The 27,632-nt window shown below is 46.4% G+C and overlaps 1 protein-coding gene across 1 annotated transcript in view; it reads right to left on the reverse strand.

The window, feature by feature from the left end:
* Positions 1-4,907: 4,907 nt before the first annotated feature.
* Positions 4,908-27,632, reverse strand: part of IGSF9B (immunoglobulin superfamily member 9B) — a 108,992-nt gene continuing 86,267 nt past the window's right edge. The window contains exons 19-22 of the mRNA XM_032228767.1: positions 26,233-26,278; positions 22,699-24,330; positions 6,036-6,142; positions 4,908-5,131 (exon numbers count right to left, since the gene is read on the reverse strand). Of these exons, the coding sequence (XP_032084658.1) occupies positions 4,908-5,131; positions 6,036-6,142; positions 22,699-24,330; positions 26,233-26,278 (2,009 nt within the window). The remainder of the gene's footprint in view (positions 5,132-6,035; positions 6,143-22,698; positions 24,331-26,232; positions 26,279-27,632) is intronic.

Here is a 27,632-nt window from a genome sequence, read left to right on the forward strand (position 1 = left end):
AGCATTCACAACTTCTGGAGGCAAGTCGTTCCACTGATTAATTGTTCTAACTGTCAGGAAATTTCACCTTAGTTCTACGTTGCTTCTCTCCTTGATTCGTTTCTATCCGTTGCTTCTTGTTCTGCCTTCAGTTGCTTTGGAGAGTAGATTGACCCTGTCTTCTTTGTGACAGCCCTGAGATATTGGAGCACTGCTATCATGTCTCCCCAGTCCTTCTTTTTATTAAACTAGACATATCCAATTTCTGCAACCAGTCCCCTAATCATCTTTATTGCTCTTCTCTTTCTAGAGTCTCAACATCTTTTTTTTTATATCGTGGCGACCAAAACTGGATGCAGTATTCCATATTACCTTTGGCCAATCTCTCTTTCTCTATCCTAGACTATGAAGTTTTTTTTAAAAAAACACCTGTATTTATCAACCCACACTTGGTCAACATGGCACATCACAGTCCATAACCTTGGTGAACCCTTCATCCTGCAGTGGATTGACTTGATGTGACGGTAACAATTATCTGATTATGGCCATGAATAATCCAAATTGCCAGGTTTTTTTTTAAAAAAATGCTTTCTTTATGGATGGAAATGCTGAGACATAGGCTGGGTATGTGTTAAGTAGGCCTGGTAATGTATCAAGTAATACCAAGAAAGAGAATCTGTTCGTTTCAACCACCTTATATCATTGCATTTACATCTCCCCCAGCCTGCCCATTATTAAATGGAAGCTTGTGCAGGTGGCAAACCGGATGGCATAAAGTTGAAGAACACGCTCCAATAAGGAGGTAAAGATGCTTGCTTTCAACTCAGTCCACAATGTATTGCTTTGGATAGCTAAAATAAGTCCCTGTGGTTTCTGTCTCATCTCCTGGGAAAGTCAATTTATCTGTTTCTTATTGCTATCCATTCCCATACAGCAAGACTGCATTAGAAAGGAAGAAGGCTCTTGCCGATGACTTCAAGTGAAAGACCAAAGATATACCAGCCTTCTAAACTGATATGCATTTCATGCCAGCTCCCTTGTCATAATCCTCCATGCAACTGGTTGATGTCAACTGATATTGTAGCCCTTTGGGGCAGTAGGCACTATTGCCATGATGGCGAACCTGTGGCACGTGTGCCAGAGGCGGAATGCAGAGCCCTCTCTGTGGGCACGTGCACCATTGCCAGCTGCTCTTCTAGTTTCTTTGGGTTTGCAGTGCTCCGGCGTGTGCGAAGACCAGCTGGCCAGCACGCATGCATGTCCAGGAGCACTGTAAACCTGAAGAAAGCAGATGAGCAGCTGGCAACGGCACACATGCCCACAGAGAGGGCTTTGTGTGCCACCTCTGGCATGCATACTGTAGGTTTGCCAATGGCCAGCTGGTCTTCGGGTTTCCAGCACTCTGATGCTCATGTTCTGGTTTGGGCACTTGGTGCTGAAAAGATTTGCCATCACTGCACTATTGCAATTGGCCAATGGTAGAGATCTTCTCTAAGAGAAGTCCTCTTCCGTAGAAGATGGTGTCAGAGGCTACCATCAATAAAAATCTGTCATTAAATCTGCTGTCAGGCCTGTAGTTATGTTCCTTTTAGGATCTTTGGCCTGCCACACTTTCTAATATTTCATTATGCTATTTCATTAGCATAGTAGTTGGGAATAGAAAGGAGTAGAATTGTGGAATGTGTTGTTGTCATTCTTTTCTAGAAGCCCAAGGTCATATTTTGTCTCCTCACCTCTGCACCTGACCGGAACCAGCTGGGTGGAGATGCCAGCATGGCCGAAGAAGATTGGACCATGTGATGGATTTATGGGTGTGGGGATGAGATCATGAACTTTCAACTGGGTGGAATCCCAGGAAGTTTTCAGAATTGGGATTTCCAAAGATGTGCCAACACGTCTGTCTTATTAAATTGGAACTTTAAGGATAGATCTGCCTTGGACTCTGATTTAATTCTGCATGATATTTGGAACGCTGACATCTGCACTCAGAAATGACTTCAGGGCTTGTTTCTGGAGTTCTACAGACTGTTCAGTCCTCTTTAATCAAACATCAATGATCTTGAAAAGCTAAGCAAGAGTCAGACTTAGCTGATATTTAGGACATTTCAGGGACTGGGCTAGAGTGGGATTTTGTTTTAAAAAATCTAGAAAGCAACCCAAAATCCTTTCTGTATTTTTGTCAAGAATACTAGTTGGGCATGCCAAGACTAGAACTTGACCTCTTCTTGAAGGAAACATCATTATGTACTCCAAGCTGCCCAAGAAGCAAACCTAAGTATTAGATACAAGGAACACTTCAAAATAAATTTAATTAAAAAGCTAGAAGATCTGATTAGGTATGTTCAAAGCTATAGAAACAATCTATGCACTGTTATACCCTATATCTTGTTAGGTGGGTCCAAGCAACAATGTGTAATCTACAAAACCAAGCACAGTCTCTTCGCCCCATGTTCTGGATTTATCATGGTTAAGCAGCAATACGAGGACTTATTTCTGGGGTTCACTATGTGCTGCTATTCACAGTATTCAAAGAAATTGACAGCAATATCCCTAATCTTCCTCACCACCCATCCCTTGATTCTCTGAATAATCCTACCTGATAAACCCAACTGGGGTATATGCAATGGTGGGATTCAAATAATTTAACAACCAGTTCTCTGCCCTAATGACCAGCTGGGTAGGCGGGGCTCGATGGTCATGTGACTGGGTGGGCATAGCCAACTCAACATCACTCACATTGATGGGCGCTTCACCTTAGCTATGACAGTGTAATAAGGGTTAACTGGAGAGGCAGTTTCTGTAAGCAGGACAATCAAGATGAGGCTAGAAACAACACCAGAATGTTTTCTCCCTGCCTTCCTTACAGGATTAGCCCTGTAAAGTGGGGAAAAAAACAAAATGAGATTTCTTCCAACAACCGGTTCTCCGAACTGCTTAGAAAGTTAACAACTGGTTCTCCCGAATAGATGCAAACTGGCTGAATCTCACCACTAGATACACCCAACTAAGCTAGTTTGGTGACGTACAGAAACACCCCAAGATGTTTGCAAAATTCAATTTTTCACGGTCGTAATCGCTAAACGTTTACTTCTACAAACCTAAAATAACAGTAATAAAAGGAAGCATGATAAGGACATGCCTTAAGACCATGATGAGGAAGGAGAGGAACAAAACCCAAAAGATGAAAATCCAAAGGAAGAGGCATAGTGGTAGGAAGATTATGGGGAATTTGGTTTCACTAGCTGCCACTTGAAAGAATTTCTGTATTCGACTTTGGAAGGTTAAGTTATTTTCCAAACTCTCTTTTTCTTTCTTTTACGTTTTTTAAAATTTTGCTCAAGTCTATACTCACAACAAGTCATCCAGCAGCATCTGAAAGCCAGAGAATGAACTGTATTTCTTTTAAGACTGCAAATGGTAATCCTTTCAATTCTTTTCTTTTTAAAAGCAGAAATCCTTTGCAAAGTTTTTAAAAGTAGTTCTAACTTCCCTCTCCACTGAGCTCATTCTGTGCAGACCATTTACTTGGCCGGGAAAGATTTCCAAATACTGTCCGCTAATCGTATAGACCTCTCTGATAACTTGGGTTCAGCCTCCTCATTCTGTTGTTCTTCTATTTTATTATGCGGTCAGGAAAAACAAACAAACCCCAAAGACTGAAATGAGAGAAATCCTTGCTTAAACATAAACAAAAGAGTTTTAAAACCTCCTTCTTTTCAGCCAAGCCAATGAAATGATGCTTTATAATGAAAAGACCAAAAAAAAAGTGTACTACAATACAAGCATAGCAAAATTAACATCTTAAAAGAAGCTCCATCTAAACCTAAAATTTGCCAGAAAGTATGATTTGGGCTGTCAATTTCCCTGGCCATTGAGACAAACAAACAAACAAATTGCCATTTTCTTCTTTAGTCTGATATAAAATGTCCTACAGGTTTTGCTTCCTCCCCCACCCCCTTCCTAGCATAAATTAAGAAAGTTTTCGAAGATGATTGAACTGTGCAAAGTAGAAGGCATACTCTAATCCTAGGTCTTCACCCAACAGATATAGAAAGTCAACTATACGTTTCATTTTTCACTCAGAATATTCAGACATCAAAGAGGTATGACAGTTGAAACAAGCAGAATTTTTTTTTTGTTTCCCCCTTGGTGCGTTTGATTAATTTCTAATCACACACCAGTCAATAAAAACTAACAGGTGGTAACGCTCATAAACCTCAGCTCAAAATCTTGGTCTCTTTGCTGCATCCCATAATATACCAACCGGATCCCTCAACTAATACCGTGTTTTCTTTCTCTAGTGAAATTCTAAATAAACGCTGCGGTATATGCACACCGTCTCTTGCTTCTGTGGTTTCTCTTTCATATATACGAATAGGGAAATATCTCATATATATGAATAAATAATATTGGGAGGACCAGGTTTGTACAATTCGATCAGTCGCATTCCCCTTTCCAGAAAGTATACGAGCCGAAGCTGCAGCAGAGAGCAAGTGGTTGTTCAGTTCTTACCAAAGAGCTCCCAGCTCTTCACTGCCCATCTCTGCAAGAGAGCCAGAGAAAGCTTGAAAAGAGGATGAGGAGGGTTAAATTGAGATGTTTGCTTTCCGCCTTCCCACCAGTTTACTTAGGATCTCTCCTTTCCTTGTGGATTACATTACAGTAGAGGACTATGTAGGAGACGCAACTCGCTCCTCCCCAAAGTCAAAGACTTCACCCTGGATTTTTATCTTCTCACAGATCACGCCAGAGTCACACGTAGCGTGTGATCATCACATCCCGTGTCACCGATCGGAGCCTGGATCCTGAAGGTCTAAAGCCACACCAACCTGTGCTTCAATTTCTCCTTCCATGCATTTGACCACAGAGAGATCTAATCTTTCTTTCTCCTTCTTTCCTCCTTCTTCCTCTTCCTGGCTGCTGCTTTCCTAAAGTAAGGTCGCGTGCCCACTAGAATCGTCATGGTCTACGTTGTTCAGAATGGCGGTCTGGTCTTCAGGAACCTGGCGGTGACAGAGGTCATCCTTCAGGGCGGAGAGGCGAGCAAAGGGGTCCTGGCGAGAATGTCTCTTCTTCTTGCGTAGACAGACAGCTTCCTCAGGCCAGAGTACCTGAGAGTTAGGATGATGTTGAACCTGGGAGGCAGAACCATCTGGAGAAGAGAGCAAAGAGGAAGGAGTTGGTCAATCTCCGGCACCAGTATTCATCTAAGCCTTTGAAGTTCTCTCTTTAAGCCAACAAAAAAAGCAGGCCGGCATCACTGTCAATCAACACACACACACACACAACCTAATGTTTCATAAAGGTGCAGATATGAGAAGCTTGAGCTGTAGGGAGGTCAACCAGGAAGGCATGGAGGTGCTCTTGGGGAAGGTGAAGATGATTTTCACACTCATACCAACATGGTTGGGGGGTGGGGAGCAGCTCTAGCAATTGCAGCAAGATGGATAAGCCTTAAAGACATAATCAAGTAACAAAACAAAAACACCACAATCATTTAAAAGAGGAGGAACCAGGAAAAGTTATTGAGGAGCAGGGGTCAAAGGGAGGATGGACTATGAGAAGTGTGCATGAGAGGGTGGTTTTAAAGACAGAACCCACCCCATGGGAAATACTGGCTGTAGGGACTGAGGTTAGGAGAACTAGAAGCTAGTTTTGGTCTAAGGCAAGTTTTCTCCAGCCAACCATCGCTGGAAACATCGCTGGACCATCTCATCAAATGCTGCAGCCAGCATGGCTATTTTGCTATGAGATCTGGGACCTGAGGACTACGCGTCTACAAGGCACCCAGGATGCAGAAGGGTAGCCAAAGGAACGAGGCAAAAAAAACTCAAGGAGATGTTTCAGTTCTGAAGAACCAAGCTAGAGGGTCACCCAACAATCTCTATTCTGGGTCGTACCCCAAACAAAAACAAACCACATAGCCACGTTCAGGCCCATAGAGCGACAGAAAGCAATTCCCATTACAAGTCGTTGACTTCAATGAGCATTGTGCCAGGTGGGGAAGGGGCAGCGGGAGAGGCAGGGGAGCGAAATCTGGTGTTCCTCGCACTCACTGCTTTGTTTTTTGGATTTCGACTTTTTGGGCTTCTTAATCCGTTGGTATTTCAGAGCTTCGAGCCTCTCAGGTGCGGCCGCGTTCCGGGTTGGTGATGGACGTCTTCTAGAAAGACAAAGCAGAAAGCGCCATCAGTGGCCCCCTGCCCTAATTCTCTCTCGAGCGAGGGTCACTCTGATGGCAAAGAGGGCATTTCAACCTCCACCTGGTCTGCCACAGGGAAGGAAAAGACGGTGACAAGCATAGCAGGGTGGATACCAAATCCACCCTATCATGTTCTCTGCCGGAGGTGAACGTAGCATCTTACCTCCTTGGTTATTATTACTGTTTCCTCCATACCACCAGCCCTGCATTCCAAGGCAACCCCATCCAACGTGGCCCTTCCTTTAGTTGGCCATCTTCATTTTTTTCCTGTTCTTAACATCGGAACTACTTCGATTCAAACCAGGCAAAGGTTATATGGAAAGGGCCCTGGGCCTATCCTTCATGGGAACAGAGCCAGCCTCTTGAACGTGGCTGAATGGTGGTTAAAGCAAAAGGAAGGAAACAAAGCCAAAGGAAGGCTGAGGGTCTGGGCCTGAACCATCTGCAGTGTTGAACAGAGGAGGAGGAAGAAGAAGAAGAAAAGAAGGAAGAAGGGTTAAAAGTGGCAGTTTCTAGGCTGCTTTAAGGCACTTTTTCATTTTTGCTAGTTGCAAGAGTGAAAATCTTTCAGAAAAGTTCACGTTAGGGCTTGCAAGAGATTTTTTAGAAGACTACCAAGAACAGATGCATTCACAGTAACACATCCTTTAAAAGGGAGGAGAGGGGGGAGGTTCTGTTGAGAGGAGACCCTTAAGATTGCCTATATATACATAGGCAATATATATATATTGCGATTGCGACACATATTTTGAGCACCAGGGGGCCGCAGCAGAGGGATGAAAGAGCCACATGTGGCTCCAGAGCCGCAGGCTGCCGCCCCCTGGGTTAGCCACACTCATCACATACATCACTGTACACGGTTCAAAGAAAGTTCTGGCAAGTTGCCTTCAAAGATTAGGCTGCAAACAGCAGATCCCACAGACAAGTATAGTTTATGCAGTAAAGTGAACATACAACAAGCATTTTCACACTTCAATCCCATTTATGGACAACCACAACTTAAAGCCCAGCTGATGAGTTTACTATAGGGAACACCACTGGATCAACATAGCTACCACACAAGTTATTTAGCAGCACCAGCCCAGTCCATCTGCAGCCTGTTATCTTCTGCATTACAAACAAGATTGATAATTTTTGGGTTTTTCAACATACCTAGGGTATAAGGGCACAATTGGAATATATTGTATATCTAAGAAATATAAGTGGGGGGAGGTCTCCCGGGGGTGGGGTTGAATTGTAATATGTATTTCTTTTTCCTTTTCCTTTTGCCTTTCTTTTTTTGTATTCAGTTGTATATGTACTATTTGTATTATTTGTGTTTTTTAAAAATAACAAAATAATTAAAACAAAATACAATATATTCTGGGAACAATTAGGTAGAGACTGTCTTCACCCTCTTTCTCTCACACTAATACCTGGGTTGGGTTGTCTTAAAATTTGTCACGATTGGACACCCTGGGCTAACAGCAAAATATCAAATAAAATGCCAGAGGATTCGGCCCTGCGCTGTCCAACATTTTTTATCAATGACTAGGAGGAAAGTTAGGAGGTTTTTAAGAAGTTAGGAAATTCTTAAGAAGTTTGCAAATGAGACAAAGCATCTCTGCAGGAAAAACAGATGTTTTGAAAAGATCCAGATAGGCTTGAGCAGCAGACTGAAATGAATAGGATGGAAGACAAGTAAAATTCTGCATTTAAGTTGTGGGCGGGGAAACCTAAGCTAATTGAACGTAATACTACATCAAGATCAATAGGAGAGAGATAGACTAATTTTCTACGAGATGGCATGAGATAGCCAGCTCTCAAGAGTGAGATGAGAGCAGAAAAGAGATTTAATTCAATTTTGTAGCCCTCCTGATTCTGCAAAGATGTCTGAAAAATTCAAAGATGTTCGCTGTGAAACAATCAATCAAATAATCAAGAAAACTGCCTTGGGCCAGAAGATGATAAAAGGAACTGAAAGCTAATGTATTACCTGCCCTTTCTTAACATTAGACAATAAAAGTCAGCCAAGCCACTAATTTAAAACGTCTTCCTAAGGCTTCAAAAAGGTACTACTTTTTTCAGATTTGAATGCCTTCAGATTTGACCGTCTGCTGCCAATTACCTCCCAAAGACCCATTAGATCACACAGGGCTGGCCTCCTCCGGGTTCCATCTACCAGCCAATGCCATCTGGCTACCACCCGGGGGAGGGCCTTCTCTGTGGCAGCTCCGGCCCTTTGGAATGAACTCCCCGCGGAGATTCGGACCCTCACCTCTCTCCAGGCCTTCCGGAAAGCCGTTAAAACCTGGCTGTGTCGGCAGGCCTGGGGTTGATGAGTTCCCTTCCCCTCTCGATCTGTGTGGCTGTTGGCTATTTTTAAATGCTTGTATTTGTAGTTTTTGTGTTCCCTTTCCCCCCTTGGGTTTGTTCGCCGCCCTGAGTCCCACTGGGAATAGGGCGGCATATAAATAAAACGAAACCTGAAACCTGAAATTCAGAGGAAAGAATGAGTACTCGAAATAGAGGGAATTAAGTAAGAGTGCCTATCACAGGGGGCAGCAACCTGAGGCTCCGGAGCCGCATGGGGCTCTTTCATCCTTCTGCTGCGGCTCCCTGTCTCTAGTTGGGGCCACAATTTTGAGAGGAGCCTCCAGTTGGGGGGGCGGGGGAAAGCACAGTGAACCAGGAGGAGGCAAGGGACAGGTTTTCCGGTGGGCTCCACAATTGATAGGGTTTTCGGTTAGGACAGGTAGAGTAAAAAGGATGCCACTCTAGGAGGAGACTCTATGGTGGGGGAAACCGGACTTCCGGTCGGCTCCAGTGGAAATTCAAATACTGAGTTTTGCAATATGTACAGGCTATTGCTCTATAGCTCACAAACAAATAAGGGACAGAATTTACATCCAGTTTTGGTCACCGTGATATATAAAAAAAGATGTTGAGATTCTAGAAAGAGTGAGAAGATGATTAGGGGGCTGGAAGCTAAAATATATGAAGAATGGTTGCAGGAATTAAGTATGTCTAGTTTAATGAAGGGACCCAGTGGCTCAGTGGCTAAGACACTGAGCTTGTCGATCACAAAGATCGGCAGTTTGGCTGTTCGAATCCCTAGCGCCGTGTAATGGAGTGAGCTCCCGCTACTTGTTCCAGCTTCTGCCAACCTAGCAGTTCGAAACATGTAAAAATGCAAGTAGAAAAATAGGGACCACCTTTGGTGGCAAGGTAACCGTGTTTAGTCATGCAGGCCACATGGTCACGGAGATGTCTTTGGACAGCACTGGCTCTTCAGCTTTGAAATGGAGATGAGCACCACCCCTTACAGTCGGGAACGAGTAGCACATATGTGCAAGGGTTACCTTTACCTTTACTTTAATGAAAAGAAGGACCAGGAGTGACTTGATAGCAGTGTTCCAAGGTCCAAGGGCTGCCATGAAGAAGAGGGGGCCAACCTATTCTCCAAAGCATCTGAAGGCAAGACTAGAATCGATGGATGAAGACTAATCAAGGAGAGAACTAACCTAGCACTAAAGAGAAATTTCTTGACAGTGAGAACAATTAATCAATGGAACAACTTGCATTCAGAAGCTGTAGATGCTCCAACACTGTAGGTTTTTAAGAAGAGATTGGACAACCGTTTCTCTGATACGGCATAGGGTTTCCTCCTTGAGCAGGGAGTTGGATTAGAAGACCTCCAAAGTCCCTTCCAACTCTGTTATTCCATTAACTATACATAAAAAAAATCTCAGAATAAAAACAGTTAATCTAACATATCTCTCTGTGAGTGGACCTCATATGCAATGAATGAACTCCCATATCATGCATACATACAGCACATGTCACATGAGTAAAATCCTATTTGGAGAAAAAGAGATTTGGGTTTAAAGCAACCGTTCCCTTCATTAATACAGTTAATTGATTAAACTATGCCTTGGACAAGGGAATGCAAAACTTTTTCCATCATTTCCATTAGCACTGTTGCTTCTCCGGAAAAAAAAAGAAAGAAACTGTATATCAGGATACGATATCCTGCAGATAAGTAAATTATTTTTTGCAGGACGCCGACTTCCAAACAGATAAATCATACTTTACAAAGGGGAAGATTTTCTTACCCAATTCACAAGAGGTTGTCTCTTGTGTTACAGCCACTATAAATTTTGTTTATAGCTGCTTTCTCAAATGCATACCAAAAACACATACTATACTGTATATCTCCAAGAGAATTTCCTGAGCAGTGAAAATATAAAAGGACAAAGCTGCATCCTATCAAAACAGTAAAACCAACACAAATAAAAGCATTGTTGGAAATATATAGCCAGTGTAAAGATTAGATTACTGTAAAGATTAGATTCTTTTCCTTTTGCAATAGTTGCGGTGGCTGTGTTGTGAATTTCTTTGATATTGCTTCTCTTTCTCTGCTACTGATCTAATGTTAGAATCTCTCCGTATTTCCTCGATCACGGGTGTCAAACTCAAGGACAGCGGGCTGGATCTGGAAATTGTAAGAGGCCGCCCCGCGTTGCTTCAGCCCAGCCCACTGCATCCCAGCCTGCATGCATGTGCACAGGAGGAGGCGGGCGAGGCTGGGCATAGAGGCGAGAGCCCACCAAGCTGCAGCTGTTGCCAAGCAGAGTGAAGCATAGCAGCCAGTCTCTTCGCCCAGCCTCATCTCTTCACTTGGCCTCTTCACCTGGCCTGGCCCCGTGGTGGCACTGGCAGTAGCCTTGAGGAGGAGGTAAGCAGATGCCTCCTCGGGGATGTGGGGCTGGACTATGGGATTCCAGTGCTTGAGGGATAGACTGTCCCGAATCAGCCATAGCCAGTGAGTGGTGTCAAGCTGGCCATGCCCACCCAGTTGGCCACACCCACCCACTCAGCCATGTCCCATGAGCAGCATCAAGCTGGCCATGCCCACCCAGTTGGCCACACCCACCCACTCAGCCATGCCCCATGAGCAGCATCAAGCTGGCCATGCCCACCCAGTTGGATACACTCACCCACTCAGCCACACCCCATGAGCAGCATCAAGCTAGCCATGCCCACCCAGTTGGACACGCCCAGCCAGCCCCCGGAACCACAGCCCTGATGCAGCCCTCAATGAAATCGAGTTTGACATCCCTGTCCTACATTCTTGTTTAGAACCCTTTCCCAATTTTTGAGCCACACCTCTGAAAACAATATTGTTTCTCCCGCTAATAAGGAACGACAAAGGAAAGTAGGCCAATCGTACAACTCATTTGCATTTGCGTCGCGAGTATTTGTCTTCTCCCTTGTTAGACTCACGACACTTCAATTACACCCCAGGTCTTTGTATGTTCTGACCTCACTCGTACTGCCTTTGAACCTCAGGTTTTCCTGAGAGATAATCAAGGAATCACAATGTTTAAACCCTCTCAAAAATCCACTGACATTAAAAAAGTTTTCAACGGAAGAAGAGAAAAAAAAGGGAAGCTGCCATTAAACGTAAGACTGGTCATGTAAGAAATGTCTTTCTGGGGGTGGGTGAGGGGGTAACCTTTGTAGAACAGGAATTCTGTTTCCAACATCTTCTATCAAATGCTATTGAAAAATCACAAGAGAGCTTGGAGGGGAGCGTAATTTCTGTGGGCCGCTAGCAGTTGAGGTTAAACAGGAAACTAAACACAGAAGTCCCGTTTATAGAATTTAAGATTTCTGTTTTTTTGTTTTTTTAATAAACTTGTACCTGATCAGTTGTCTAGCGTAACATTAGCAGGGAAATGTTACCCACACACCAGCTGTCATGTCTATACCCTACAGCCACGATGGCAAACTTATGGCACGCATGTCAGAGGTGGCATGCAGAGTCCTCTCTGGGGGCATGCGTGCTGTCACCAGCTGCTCTTCTGGTTTCTGGCGTGACCCGACAAATGCGCGCCCAACAACAGCATGCCAACAAAACCGCGGTGATAAAACCGCGATGTCGACAGCGTGCCCACAAAGGCGTGCCAACAAGAGTGCCGACAGACGCACGATTACGGTTAAGGTAAGGGTTAGGTTTAGGTTTAGGTTTAGGTTTAGGGTTAGGGTTAGGGTTAGGGTTAGGTTCAGGGTTAGGTTTAGAGCGCGCTTCTGTTGGCGCGCTGTTGTTGGCGCGCTTCTGCGCTCATTCATCAGCGCAATTTTGAACTCACGGTTTTCTCCCCGCGGTTTCGTTGGTGCTGATAAGCACCCACCTTTATCTTCTTTGAAATGCTGCCAAAGACTTAATTAGCAATTAGCTCCACAAGGCCACATGGAGCAAAGAGTCAAAACGGAGCTTCAGAAAGTAAATTGACCAGCATGAACTAATTTGCTTCCTGCAAAGCCTCACTTGCCTTTGCTCCTTCTTTATGTCTTATGGGAGGGGCCAATCACCTCCAAGCCTTATTCCTGAGTCTTCCCTTCTGTCTTAACTCCTCTTGCCTTCTGGCAGCTCTCTGCAGGCATGCACTGGGAACAGGTGGAGCCTGTACCTCTGCCTCACTGCTGTCCAATTCTGGAGGCTCCGTAGGCAGCACATAACTCCCAGATGGCCCCGGCCCCCTCTCTGCCTCCGACGCAGAGCCCTCATCCGAGCCTCCCCCAGATTCCAGGACTGGCCCATGTTCCTCCCCAACCTCCTCGCTGTCCGACTCTGCTTCCAGGCCGCCGGCGGACCACAACAACCTGAGAATTAAAATATGCAATCCAGAAACATCCAGAGTTTGGAATTACATTTGTGGTTTTTCACCCTTAGCTAAACTGGCGGAACTTTTAAAAATTATACTTGGAAACCATCTTGAAGAATGGTATAGGACAGGGGTGTCAAACTCTATTTCATTGTGGGCTGAATCAGGGTTGTGTTTGACCTGGGGTGGGGGCAGGGTTGGCATGGCCAGTTTGACATCACTTGTGCTGGGGGTGCCTATGGTGCCCGAGTGTTGCTGCCAGTGGAAACGGGCTCCTGATCTCTGTTTTCGGCTGCAACAGCCTCCTGCAGCCCCCTATCAGTGAAAATGGAGATTGGGTGGACCATGCATGCCCCCCAGCTCCAGTTTCATTGGAAGAGACACCATGGGCCAGGCCTTCTCTGTTTCCAGAGCCAGATCTAAGTACCCAGTGGGCCAAATGCAGCCCCGGGCCTTGAATTTGACACCCCTGGTATAGAATCTCCTGTTTATGCAGGGGTTGGTCTAGAAGACCTCCAAGGTCTCTTCCAACTGTTATTCTGTTAAAGCTATTTTCTGCTGTGTACCCCTCACCCCATTTCTGTGATTCTTTGCCAGCAGAGCTTGGGCACAGGGGACAAAAAAAAGCACACCCAGAAAAGGAAGCATGACTAACTTCTTCTTCTTCTTCTTTCTGGCACATCAGTCTTGAACCATGCTGAAATAAAAGATTCGGCTCATTTGCAAAGGAGATAACTACTATATAAACCCAAAACACTGAACCACATCTAGCAACGGCATTCCCAATCAGACTAGGCTTAGCTAGATCTTCCAGCCTTGTTTGGAAAACCCGCTATTTCATTATTCTATTGTGCACAATTTTTTTCCCGATCCCACTCACCCCCCAAAAACGAGGGAAAAACCTCCATTGCTACCGTATTTTTCAGAGTATAAGACGCACCTTTTTCCCCTCCTAAGAGAGAGTGAAAATTTGGCTGCGTCTTATACACTGAATGTAGCCCTACCCACCCACCGGCCCCAACCCTTTGGCCTCTGTCTCCCAGCAATTTACCACCTTGCAGCAAATGGGGAAAATGGGGCTTGTGGAGGCTGCAATAGGCTACAGCAATCCCTGCAGCCTGAAACAGCTGATGATCGGGAAGCCCATGCTGAAATTGAAAGTGAAACTTGTTATTTCCATGAGGCAAACTGCTGGGAGGCAGAGGCAGATTTATTTTTCTTGTGCTAAACAGGCTGTTTGCTGTTTGCTGCAAGGAGGTAAGTCAATAACTATAAATGCCTATTGTGACTCAGCAGAAGTCTCCTGTGAGTCTTTTCAGGATGCAAGATTAACAATGCAGCTGGGGCTCATTAGTGGCGTCTCCTGGTGATAAAAGAACGGATGGTGCCACACCCTGGTTGCAGGAGTCAACGTTCATTCATTCGTTCATTGATCCTCGGTCGTGGTTTATTTGTGAGAGACACTTGGAGAAGTGATTTGCATTCTGTAACCCTGATTCAAGGAGACACTTGGAGAAGTGAATTGTTTTGTAAGAGTTTTGTTTTGCATTCTGTTATCTTCTTGAAAGAGACTTTATTTCTGTTTATTTTTGGGCTTGCAGCTAGTCTGAGCCGAGGACTGATAAAGTTCTTTCCTTTTAAGTTTGTCTGCCTGTCGTCTGTTAACGAGCGGAGAAGGGGGGAATGTTCAAATTATTAGACTTATTTTTTAAAGACTGCTTTATTATTGTTCTATACACCTTAACAAAATGAAGAAGCTTTTTAAAATAAATTCTTGATCTGAAGAGGCCCAGTGCTATTGTTTTAAAAGGTGCTATTCTTTTAAATAGCAGAGAATAACTATACTTCCAGAAAGCATATCAATTTTAACAGCATCTGTACAAGTATAATCTGAAATGTAATACTACAAACAGTGTATATTGCCTATACTGTTTGCTGTTTGTTGCAAGGAGGCAAATTGCTGGGAGGCAGAGGCAGATATTTTTCCCTTGTTTTCCTCCCCAAAAGCTAGGTGCGTCTTATACTTAGGAGCGTCTTATACTCCGAAAAATACAGTAGGTTAAACCTGTTGTAGGAACCAGCCATTTTTTTTTGCAGGAACCAGCTGTGCATTTTCTTTTCAAGACAGGAGAAGCTGGAAGGGGTGATGAGAAATTTCACACACTTTGACCTCCGAAGAGAGTTTTGGTTGCAGAAGGAAACCAACATGGAAGTAATTTCAGAAAAGACAATTTTTCCCAATGTTACCACCTCAAATCGGCGAACCCCTTGGAAATGCGCAGAGACCACCACCACCCGTTAAAAAGGTCTGCCAGCCACCTCAATTGCCAGGAAGCAGCTACTGTAGGAGAAGGACGGTTGCATAGCAATGGGCAAGCTGGACTAATGAGAGTTGCTAAAGAGCGAGGGAACCTGCTACCCCACCCCGGACATGAACACACAAACACACCACAAAGCGTTTTGCTACTGCAGTGCCAGCTTCACCACAACCAGCACCAGCAGGGCAATGAGAGAAGGACAAGCCAAAGGAAGAGCAGAGCACATACCCAAGTAAGGCACCCCCCCCTTTTTTTTCCCCAGCTTTGCGGGATCAGCACAACTTGGCCTACATGATGGATTTTCACCATGCTGGCAGAAGAGAGAGATGGGAGGAGAGGTGGAAGAAGAAGAGAGGAGAGAGAGAGAGAAGGGAGAAGGGCTCACCGTGGCATGAGAAAAAGAGAGGGAGAGGAAGGAGAAACAGAACGAGGGCAAAGCGTAAGAAAGGAAGAGGAATCACAAATAAAATATATGTAAAAAGAGAGAGAAGGAATTGACGAAGCACTCAGACGAGAGAACTGACAATTTCTCCAAGCCAGAGCAAGGGTGAAAAACATGCAGAGGCCCGATAACAGAGACAACCTTTAAAGGGGAAAACTGGTTACTTCTTAAAAAAAAAAGGAGACAGACAGACAAGGATCCTCATACTCCAAAGATAAACACCGGAGTGACAAGGGTTCAGGGCACATACAAGGACTTGCCAAGCCCCACTTTGGATGCTCTAAGGCTAGGAGCTGAGGGGACCACCCCGGTTCAGAGACAAATACGCAGGAAGAGAAAGAGAGAAGAGAGTGAGGTCCAGGGATATCCACCAACATCTTTTGTGGCTTTGGGGTTTTGATCCGTGAGCAGCAGAGGAACTCAGCTTTGGTTCAGTGCATGCTGGAAAGCAAGGGGGGGATTTTTGTGGAAAGTTGCCCCCCAAAATGTAACTGATCCTACCCCCAAAAAAACAAATTCTGCTTTCTGAGAAGTGCAGCTAAACCTTTAAGACAGGGATGGCAAACTCGATTTCATTAAGGGTCGTATCAGGGTTGTGTTTCATCTTGGAGGGGGGGGTCAGGGTAGGTTTAGTGCCAGGGTGGGCATGGCCAGCTTGATGTCACTCATTTCAGGAGCGCCTGTGATGGCCGAGTGCTCTGCCAGTGAAAACAGGCGTGCAGGCTCCGTTTTCGGCTGGGACGGCCTCCTGCAACCCTCTGCCAGTGAAAATGGAGCCCTCCCAAGCTCTGTTTTTGCAAGCAGAGGCACCGCAGGCAGTCCTTCACTGTTTCCAGGGTGGCCCCATAGGCCAGATCTAAACACCCCACAGGCCGGATTTAACCTGCAGGCCTTGAGTTTGATACCCCTGCTTTAAGAAATGACAATTTTCTGGCCTTAGGGACGAGATGGGATTCAGCCGGTTCGCACCGGTTCAGGTGAACTGGATGTTAATTTTGCATCAGGTTCACGGAACCAATTGTTGCAAGGACCAGCTGGCCCTGCCCACCCAGCCCTTCCCCTCCTAGGAGTCTCCATGGGAAAGATGGGGAAAGCCTCTGGAGCCTAGGGAGGACAAAAAATGGGTCTACTGGAAGTATCAGAAGTCCAAAAGCGGGCCCCTTTTCCAGCCTCTGGAGGACCTCTGGAGCCAGGAGGAGACCAATTTTGCCTTCCTGGAGGCTCGAGGAAAGCCTCCGGAGCCTGGGGAAGGTAAAAATGCCTCCCCCCACCCGCCGCCATGGTGCAGGAAGTCGAGTAGGCCACGCCCACCATGGCCACGCCCACCCAGCAACTGGGTAGAGAACCGGTTGCTAACATTTTTCAATCCCAACCCCGACTTAGAGATGCTTGCTACAGTATTGGTTTTTGTGAGCGCCTGGGCAGTTTTAGCTGAGTTCCAGCATCGTGTGATCAAGATGTCTAGAAAAAGGCTTTTTAAAAAAATCCTAAAAAGAGACATTCAGAAATCTTCCAGGCAATCTTTCAAAAGGCTGCCCAAATTGCTTTATATCCCATGTGGCCCAAAAAAGAAAAGAAAAAAATATGGATCTCTTTGTGTCTCTCTCTGGCAGAGGAATTGAAGCTTTGACATAAATTGCAATAAGTTCTCTTGTGCTTCCTGTTTTATGGTGGCATAAAATAAAGGGCTAAGGAAAGGAAGAACAGAAAGATTTTTTTTGTGTTACTTAGCCTGGTTATAAACCATCCACAATGCCTTCAGCCCCTGACAACTTTACAGAGCCCACTCATAAAAGAACAATTTAGTCTGGGGGGGGGGGGTGGCTGCGTGCTTTAATGGGACCTCTTAAAACAAACCATAATGGATGAAGAATGAAGCACAAACAACTCTTGTCTCTTGTTTAGAAGCACTGATCAATGTTACAAAGTACTCAGTGCTTTACCACTTCCGATAGCGCAGTCTTGCGCAGAAGATCATGGTTGGTCAGGAATCCCTGGAGGTTTTCAAGAAGAGGCTGGAATGACATAGGACTATGATGGCGAACCTATGGCAAGCATGCGCGAAGTAGCACACGGAGCCAGGTTGAATGGGATGTGCAGCGTCACCCCTCTTCTGGGTTTCTGGCATGCATGCATGCCCAAGGCATTGTCCAGAATGCAGCCGCACGAGCGATTGTGGGTGCACCTCGGTTCACCCACGTAACACCTATCCTCCGCGAGCTGCACTGGCTGCCTATTGGTCTTCAGATACGCTTCAAGGCGCTAGTCATCACTTATAAAGCCCTTCATGGTATTGGACCTGGGTACTTGAGAGACCGCCTGCTGCCAATTACCTCCAATAGACCGATTAGATCCCACAGATTAGGCCTCCTCCGAATTCCATCCGCCGGCCAATGCCGACTGGTGACTACCCGGAGGAGAGCCTTCTCTGCGGCTGCTCCGACCCTCTGGAACGAGCTCCCCATGGAGATTCGAACCCTCACCACCCTCCAGGCCTTCTGCAAAGCCCTAAAAACCTGGCTATTCCGACAGGCCTGGGGCTAAAGAGTTTTTGCCCCCCTTCTCGAATGGTATGGTTTGTTGTGTGTTTTTAAATTTTGTATTGTTACGTCTTGTCTTTTTATCCCCCTGTCTGTACCTCCTTCCCTGATTGAATTGTGAGCCACCCTGAGTCCCCTTCAGGGAAAAGGGCGGCATATAAATGTAATCAATCAATCAATCAATCAATCAATCAATCAATCAAGGATCTACTGGCCTTTGTACATGTGGCACTACTGAAAACTGAAAGAGCTGGCCTTCCGTTTTCCTGAGTGTGCATGGGCGCCAGCCAGCTGATTGCCGTGTGCACATGAGTGCCAGAAACATGGAAGACTATCTGGCTGGCATGCATGCGTGCGCTGGAAACTGGAAGTTGATTTTTAGGCATGCGCATGCACCCTGAGCATCTCCTATTCAGGGTTGCGGCCCAGATGAGCAAGCACGCTCCCTTTTGGGCGCTCGGTGCCAAAAAGGTTCGCCATCACTTGTATAGGATCTCCCGCTATAGGTAGCGGGTTGGACTAGAAGACCTCTGAAGTCCCTTCCAACCCTATTATTCTGTGTTAACAAAATAACAGAGTTGGAAGGGACCTTGCAAATCATGTAGTCCAAGCCCCCACCCAAGAAGGAGACCCTACACCATTTCTGACAGATGGTAGTCCAGTCTCTTCTTGAAAGCCTCCAGTGATGAAGCTCCCACACCTTCTGAAGGCAACTTCTGTTGCATGAATTGATTGCTCTTGCTGTCAGAATGTTCTTCCTTGCAGGTTGAATCTCTCTTGACTGCTGACTGCGTGCAATTTGGCAGTCTGAATCTCACCAGGCTCAAGGTTGACTCAGCCTGCCATCCTTCCGAGGTGGGTAAAATGAGGACCTGGATTGTTGGGGGCAATAAGCTGACTGTAAACTGCTTAGAGAGGGCTATAAAGCACTGTAAAGCAGTATATAATAGTAGTTAGACTTATATACCACTTCATGGGGCTTTCATCCCTCTCTAAGCAGTTTACAGAGTCAGTATATCGCCCCCACAGTCTGGGTCCTCATTTTACCCACCTTGGAAGGATGGAAGGCTGAGTCAACCTTGAGCCGGTGAGATTTGAACCGCTGAACTGCAGATAACAGTCAGCTGAAGTGGCCTGCAGTACATAAGTCTAAGTGTTATTGCTCAGTGCTAAAGAAGGAGAGGGAGGGGGAGGGAGGGAGGGAGGGAGGGAGAAAGGAAGGAAGGAAGGAAGGAAGGAAGGAAGGAAGGAAGGAAGGAAGGAAAGAAAGACTGTGGTGGCACAGTGGTTAGAATGTAGTATTGCAGACTAACTGTGCCAACTGTCAACTCAAGGTTTACTCAGCCTTCCATTCTTCCTAGGTGGATAAAATGAGGACTCAGATTGTTGGGGGCAATAAGCTGACTGTAAACTGCTTAGAGAGGGCTATAAAGCAGTATATAAGTCTAAATGCTATGGATATTTCCCTCCCTCCCTTCCTTTCCTTCACAGTGGTTAGAATGCAGTATGGCAGACTAACTCTGTCCATAGCCATGAGTTCGATCCTGACCAGTTCAAGGTTGACTCAGTCTTCCATCCTTCCGAGGTGGGTAAAATGAGGACCCAGGGGAAAATATGCTCTGTAAACTGCTTAGAGAGGGCTGCAAAGCACTGTAAAGCAGTATATAAGTCTAAGTGCTGTTGCTATTGCTATCCTGACGAAAGGGAGAAAACCCCAAAGCCACAAAGGGTTGTGTGTGCAATACTTTGTCCTAGTTTTTGCAATGCCTTATTCCCCTTTAAAGGAAAAGAAAAGGATTTAAAAATGATAATAATAACCAAACAAATCAATAAATAAATGTTATTGGGGGGGGAAGCCCCTCTCACATCCCCGCCCGAACCCCGAACCCCAACCGAATCCCCAAAACCCATCACCATCCTTCCAGACATTGATCACCCTTACCTATTGAGCTGAGGAGTGGCTTGTCTCGACAACACTGCCCAGATAGCTGAGATTAATCAAAAACAAAGCAGTTATCAACATCCGCACGGAGCCAAACTCCACAAGACATCAGCAAATCAAAAGGGGAGTGGGGGGAAAAAAAAGAAAAAAGAAAGGAAAAGCGAGGGAGGAAAGAAACCAAGAGACAAACGAACAAACATTGCTGGAGAAAGTAAGGGAGTAAGGAAGAAAGGAGAGCTAAATGTGTAGAGAGCTTCGTCATCAATGCAACAGGGGGAAATCTAGTACGAAGGACTTCTCAGTGCTACAGAGCGGGTCACTCCCTGCTAAGTTCCCTCGGGTCAGTCCCAACTCTTTTTTTCCCAAAGGATCCTGGGAATTGTAGTTCCATCGGGAGAAAAATGGCTGACATCATGAAAAAGGATCTGAGGCAGAGGTGGGTTCCAACCAGTTAGGCGGAGTAGGTAGTAACTCGGCGGGACAAGCACCCGAACGAGTTCTATGCTTGGGGCCGCCATCTTGATTTTCTGTTCCGCACATGCGCAGAACCATCTTCATTGAAGAAATGTAATTTTTTTCCTCTTCTAAAGTTGCACGCATGCGCAGAAGTTTTTAGGTGCAAATGCACATGCACACTGTGCGTGCCAAACCGGTAGTAATGCTGGGAGGAACCCACCCCTGATCTGAGGCCAACATTGAAGATGGTGAATTGCCCTCCATCCTCTAAGAAAAGCCCATTTTATTTGTAAAGTCACCAGACTGGAGTCCCTCTCTACCTCAGGGCTTCTAAAAAACTATCTATAATTCCCATGATTCTCTGGGGACAGCCATGATCACTAAAGGGACCAGAAAGCAAACATAATGTTCATGGTGTGGACAAGGGCCAAGGAAACTCTATGTCCTTCAGATATCATTGGACAATATATTCCTTTGTTCCTGACCATTGAGACTGGGACTAATAGGAGGCCAAAAATCAACAAGATTTAGAAGGTATTGTATTCCCCAGCCTTCCATTATGGAAGACTTCCACGCCTTGGGTGCTGATGTGTGGACTTCAGCCTCCAGAAGCTCCTCAGCTAAGGTGGCTGTGCTGAGAATCCTAAAATTCATCAATCTGGAGGTAGACAGCATCAGAAAAGGGCATTTTCCCAGTAATGGACTTTGGTGTGACCTTGGATCCATGAGAAGGTCCATGAGGTCCATCTTTCCCAATCGGAGAGGTGGCTTTCACTGCTTTATCTCTGGTTGTTTTCAAACACTAAGAGACTGCTCTGTCCTTTTTTGTGTATGTACATCTCCTATACTCTGGATCTCCTGAAAGCAGCATCCCATAATTGTGCTGATTGGGTTCATTAATGAATTAGGAGCTTCCAGGCACCAGATATAGCACAGATGAAATGGCAGAAGCTTTGCAAGGACAATGAAAGTCAACCCCTCCTGCTACTTTCCTAACATTGTAGCTTATGCTCCTGCCAACTTAGCAGTGGCAATCCATGTTTGTTCCCATCACAAGCAGACCACACCTCCCATCCTTTCCCTTTCTCTTGTCCCTTCCCCAAGCAGATGGCACAATGCCCCACTTGTTTCCAGAAAGTCCTCAGGATCAAAAGGGAAGAGCAAGGGGATACAACTCCACTACATCAAGAATCAAAACAAAAAGCTGCATCAACAAAGAACAACCAAGATGGGAAACACTGCCATCAGACAGAGGAGCAGAGGAGAGAAGGAAGAGACAGATAGAAAGAACAGTCTGCCTGTTGCAAAGCTGGTCTCTGAGAAACCAGCTGCTGGAGAGAAGACCAGCTCCAGCAGTCACCTTTCATGCTCAGGATCCAAGAATGTTGACTTCACCGTGTTTGGGTTGGGTCGGGGTTCTAAGTTGAGGTTGGGTTTTAGGGTTCCCCTTCTCCTGGCAGTTTGTTCCATGGACCAAAGCCCTGGACAAACCTGGGGCCAAAGCTTGCAACATGCCTTTTGGAGATGAGGAAAGTAAGGTGGCTTGGGTAGCCTAGTTGGAATCATGGAGGATGATCAAGCTTATTGGGAGGGGGAAAGGATGTGAGGAAGGCAAAAACTTGGGTTTGGTATTCCAGGAGAGTCAACAGCCAGGAATGAGAACAGCAAAATGTCAGCAATTTCTAGAATTCATTCACCCAGGTCCCCACAAAACACCAACCGTCCTCTCTCCAAAGACTCCTGAATCTGACATGTTGTTAACTTTGTTCATCTGAGGCGTCAGTCCCCAAGCCAGAAGCAAGCTCTGAATGAGATTTCCAATGGAACGATGGAGGGTGGAAAGAAGTGGGAGTTTCAGGTAACAAAAACAAATGCAAAACCACAACTAACTCAAAGGTACAGCATTCTGTTGACCTAACCTGCTGAGATGAGCAACAGCAGGCAGAGGTATTGCAAATCCAACAGTGCAAAGTGAACTTTGGGAACTAGTCATCTCCAAAAAAAAAATTTAAATTAAAAGGGTGTCTAGATCAACTCTAAGGACTCCATTGATGGTGTTTGGGGGAAGGGCTTTGGGGGAAGGGGTGGGAGCGGGTGAGGTGGGAGGGAAAGAAGGGCTGGTAAAAAAAGGAAGGCAAGCAAATTCCACTTGCGCGTGCACATCCTTACCCTGAACTGGTTGCCGGTGTCAGCTCTGGCCTGTGGGTTTCCTCCCCAGTCCTCCTTGGCGAGGACATCTGTCCAAAGACGTCCATGGATTCCATGGGCATGGAAGGGCAATGAGAAGGAGGAAAGCCGGTGGCCAAAGAGGTGAAGGCCATCGTTGGTCGGAAGCTGGGACTCCCTCCGCGACTGCTCTGGGCGGGAGAACCGGTGGAGGGCGTCGACTTGCGTGAGAAGCTGACTGCAGCTGGGGGCTGCAAGGTGATCTCTGACATCTCTGCCTGCTGGATGAGTCCGGGTCGTGGTCTGGCACGGGCCGTCAGCTCTGGGGAGCTGGTGCGGGAACTGAGGGGGCTTTGAGTCAGGGGTGAAAGCCTTGACGGTTGCAACACCACCTGATGTAAACTGGGCTCCACCCTCCTGGCTTGCCGAGGACTTGGCCGAGGTCTCGGTTGTGGGTCGTACCACCTTGTGTCTAGGCCAAATGTGCTTGTGCTGCTGTGGCTAACTGGCTCGGACGGCCCGTGGTAAGGCAACACCGGTATTCCCATGCCTTGACTGGTATGTCTTAGCTGCCCTTGGCTCACCATTGCTTGCATAGGTTTGTCCTGCCATTTGGGGGTGCTGGAGGTGGTGGGCATCATGGAAGGTTGGCTCCTGCTGGGTGACTTGCCAGCCCAACTCTTGGGTGCCTCCAGAGCCAGGATGCCAGGGTAGGATGCAGGAACCTGGAGGGAGGAAGGCGGAGGTCCCCTCGGAAGACTGGCCTGGGGCGGCATACTCTCGGACATTTCGCACGGATGGAGCTGGTGAGGAAAGAGGATGGGCGAGGACTCCAGGCCGCTGAAAGGGAACTCGGCTCTGCCCCACGGTTCAGGGGACCGGCCTCCCGTTGGAGTCTGAGTCAGGGGCAGTGTGCTATTAGAAGCATTCTCTCCGTTCTCTTCAGGGATGGTAGGGTGGCCAAAAGGTCCTTCTGGATGCAGGGGAGGGGAGGACATGACAGAGCTGAGAGGGCTCACCTCTGGCATGTAGAATGGTGGAGGGTCCATCTCTCCGGGGCTGCTGCTGCTGAGGTAACCGTAATATAGGCCATGGTGGAATGGCCGGGGGCCCGGGGGTCGGGCCTGACCAGTGGCTTGAAGGGCCCCTGTTCCCTCCAGACCCCGATGGAATCTGGGACTGTATGCTGGTGGCTGCAGATAAGACTCCTGGCTGGAAGAAAGAGGCGTCAACTGAGACTTGAGGGCCACAACGGAAGGAGGCATCACAAGGTCATCGTTTTCTTCATCCGATTGGCGGAACTCGGGGTACATGTCTGTCTCCTCGACAAAAGGGAAGCCTTCGATCCGACGGGACTTGAGCGAGGGCTCCATCTCTGAAGGGTCCATGACGAAGCGGCCATCCGGCCCACGGCTGATGAGCTCGATGGGAGTGGTGGCCTCAGCTTCAGCTTCAGCTTTGGAAACACTGTACTTCTTGCTGCTGATCGCCCGCTTGGTCCTCTTGTAAAGAGACAGCTCCTTCTCCTTGCTAGGGCTGAGCATGCGCTTGCCAGATGGACCTTGGTCATCGGATGACTCGGAAGGGGGACGTAGAGTACGGATGCTCTCGGGACTCACCTTGCCAGAAGACAGCCTAGGAAGGAGGAATGGAAGAAAGAGGGAAAGCTCTTGGAGAAGTTATGGCCACCACCTGAAAAATATCTCAACAAACTTCAGGACATGAGAATAAGGCTGTAGAAACCATGCCAAGAGGAGCTCCAAGCAAAGATTTCATCAAGGTTATATATGACTTTAGAGCACTCTTTCCCAACCTCATCAACTTTAAGATGGGTGAACTTCAATTCCCAGAATTCCACAACTAGCAACTAGGGAAACAGTACTCTAGGATGATTCAACGCACTGAGACAATAATGTTGTCTCAAAGTCTGATCAGTACTTTGAGGTAGGCTTTTCCAGGTCATTTGCATATGCCCTGTACACAACAATGCACACACATACATTTTTCTGAGGAGAACCAACGCTAGGAATTTTCCTTGGCTTTGTTATGGAAGGCAACCAAACCACATGTTACTTTATCTCCAAGCAGTAATGGACCTGTTAAAATATACTTCTGGGAGTATTACAAAATCAAGGAACAACTGGATGTGAAGATGACTTTTTTCCAAATTATAACCATGAGTGTCAGACTTCAACAATGAGCACAATAACAAGATCTAACTTAGATCGATTTTCTCTTGAAGGCCTTAAGACTAGAGGGCCAGCTCCTCTGTGCAACTGTTTTCTATGAGCCATGGTGGCGCAGTGGTTAGAGCGGGAGTGAAATGCTCTGAAGTCTGCTACCGGTTTGCTTTCCTACCCACTTTGTGCGCATGCACAAGAACACAGCTGATCATTGGAGCTACTGGTTTGGGTGACAATCAGCTGTGTGACAATCAGCTGTGCTGCACGATTTCTAATCGCACAGCACAGCTGATCATCAGAGCTACTGGTTCTTCTGAACTGGTAGTAAAAAAAATGCTACGAGAGGATGAGCTGTGCAACAATCAGCTGTGCGGCACAGCTGATTGTTGCACAGCTGATCGTCAGAAATACAGGTTCAGCTGAACCGGTAGCATTTTTTTAATTACCGGTTTGGGCTAACTGTCTGAACCGGTAGCATTTCACCCCTGGGTTAGAGTGCAGTACTGCAGGCTACTTCTGCTGACTGCTGGCTGCCTGCAATTTGGCAGTTTAAATCTCACCAGGTTCAGGATTGACTTGTCCTTCCGAGGTGAGTAAAATGAGGACCCAAATTTTTTGGGGGGGCAATATGCTAACTCTGCCAAAAGCTTAGAAAGGGCTGTAAAAGCACTGTAAAGCGGTATATAATTACTACTGTTATATGCCATGAGTTGTTTGAGGTGAAGCACTGAAACATCCTGCACCACTCCCATTTCCAGGCAGGTGAAAAAATCCCTAATTTTTCTACAGTTGAACTTCTGAAACGTTCAACTGAAGCCAATCATCTCCTGTTTCTTTTACCTCCCCAGGCTTATAGAATCTGTGTGATTGCCTAGAACAGGGGTCAGCAACCTGTGGCTCTGGAGCCGCATATGGCTCTTTCATTCCCTCTGCTGCAGCTCCCTGTCACCAGTCGGTGCCACAATTTTGAAAGGTGCTTCTGGTTAGTGGGGTGGGAACACGGCGTGCCAGGAGGAGACTCTATGGCAAGGGGTGGATTTTCCGGTAGCTCCACAATTGATAGGGCTTTTGGTTAGGACAGGTAGAGGAAAAAGGACACCATGCTAGGAGGAGACTCCATGGTGGGGGAACCGGACTTTCGGTTGGCTCCAGAATTGAATGGGGGGCTTTCGGTTGGGACCTTTGTGGCTCTTTGAGTGTTTAAGGTTGCCGACCCCTGGTCTAGAAGATCTGCATGTGGGACTTCAAGGCATTAGGAGAACATCAACCTGGAGAAGATTGATGTCAGCAGTGCCGCTTTTAGCTAACCATCCATCGAATTATAGCTTCTGTGCTCACAATGCAAAATACTTACGGAGACTCTAGACTCTTCCTGCAGTGGGTTATAGAGAGAGGAGGGTCTGCAAAGCAATAAAAGAAGAAGAAGGTGGGAAAGAGACCATGACAGATCCATGAATGAGAAACTATGTTCCTTGAATAGTCAACTCTGGACTTTGTGTTTGAGGGGCGGAAGAATGAAACTTTGATTTTGGGCTTTATCAGTTGGATAGATTTGTTGTTACAGAAATGGCCAATTTACATTACTGTGTAAAAGTAAACAGTTGAGGTTGTCTGACGCACCTGAGTAGCTTTTATTTTGAAGGCAATTGCTATTTTTTTAAAAAATTACGTATGTAGTGCATCAGTGGTGGGATTCAAATTTTTTACTACTGGTTCTGTGGGCATGGCTTGGTGGGCGTGGCTTGGTGGGCATGGCAGAGGAAGGATACTATTAAAGCCCCATTTCCACCCCACTCCAGGGGAAGGATACTGCAAAATCTCCATTCCCTCCCCACTCCAGGGGAAGGATACTGCAAAATCTCCATTCCCGCCCCACTCCAGGGGAAGGATAATGTAAAATCTCCATTCCCTCCCCACTCCAGGGGAAGGATACTGTAAAATCTCCATTCCCTCCTCACTCCAGGGAAAGGATACTGTAAAATGTCCATTCCCTCCCCACTCCAGGGGAAGGATACTGTAAAATGTCCATTCCCTCCCCACTCCAGGGGAAGGATACTGTAAAATCTCCATTCCCTCCTCACTCCACTAATCTGTTTTCCAGTTCCTTTCTCCTGTACAGGGCAACAGAATAAGACCCAGCCAATCAACTGGGACTTGGGAGGCAGTGAATAGATGGCGGTGTAGCCAGCCACAGATGGTATTTTGCCAGTTCTCCGAACTACTCAAAATTTCCACTAACAGTTCACCAGAACCGATCAGAACTGGCTGAATGCCACCTCTGTTGTGCATGCATGCCTACACACCTTCACAAGCCTATAGGTTCAGCCTTCCACAGCAGTCCCCATTTCTAATTGCCCATCCCTGACAAAGCCCCTTAAAAGTCGGAGATGCATTGCTTAACATTAGGATTAGGTGAACTTTGGAAATGGGGATGCATCAGAGACCAGGAATCTTAACATCTGGATTGAACTTACATTTTCTTCCCTGGAAGACGATGTTCTGACCTAGGCTTCCTGAGTAAGCATAAAACACAATCTTAGTCCCAAAAGCCCTCTTTTATTTATACAGCTGTGAATTATGCTCATTCACAGTCTGCAAGGCTTCACAAACAGTCTATGAAGATTCCGACAGATGTCTGCTCGAGTTGCCACAGTCTTTCAGGGGAATGTTGATAAAGACCCACCTTATCTCTCTTGGAATGCTGCCAGAGATCTAATTGCCAAATGCAGAGCAAGGCAAACTTAGCACAGAGTC

This window comes from Thamnophis elegans, chromosome 13 (assembly GCF_009769535.1).
Source record: "Thamnophis elegans isolate rThaEle1 chromosome 13, rThaEle1.pri, whole genome shotgun sequence".
Classification (NCBI taxonomy): domain Eukaryota; kingdom Metazoa; phylum Chordata; class Lepidosauria; order Squamata; family Colubridae; genus Thamnophis; species Thamnophis elegans.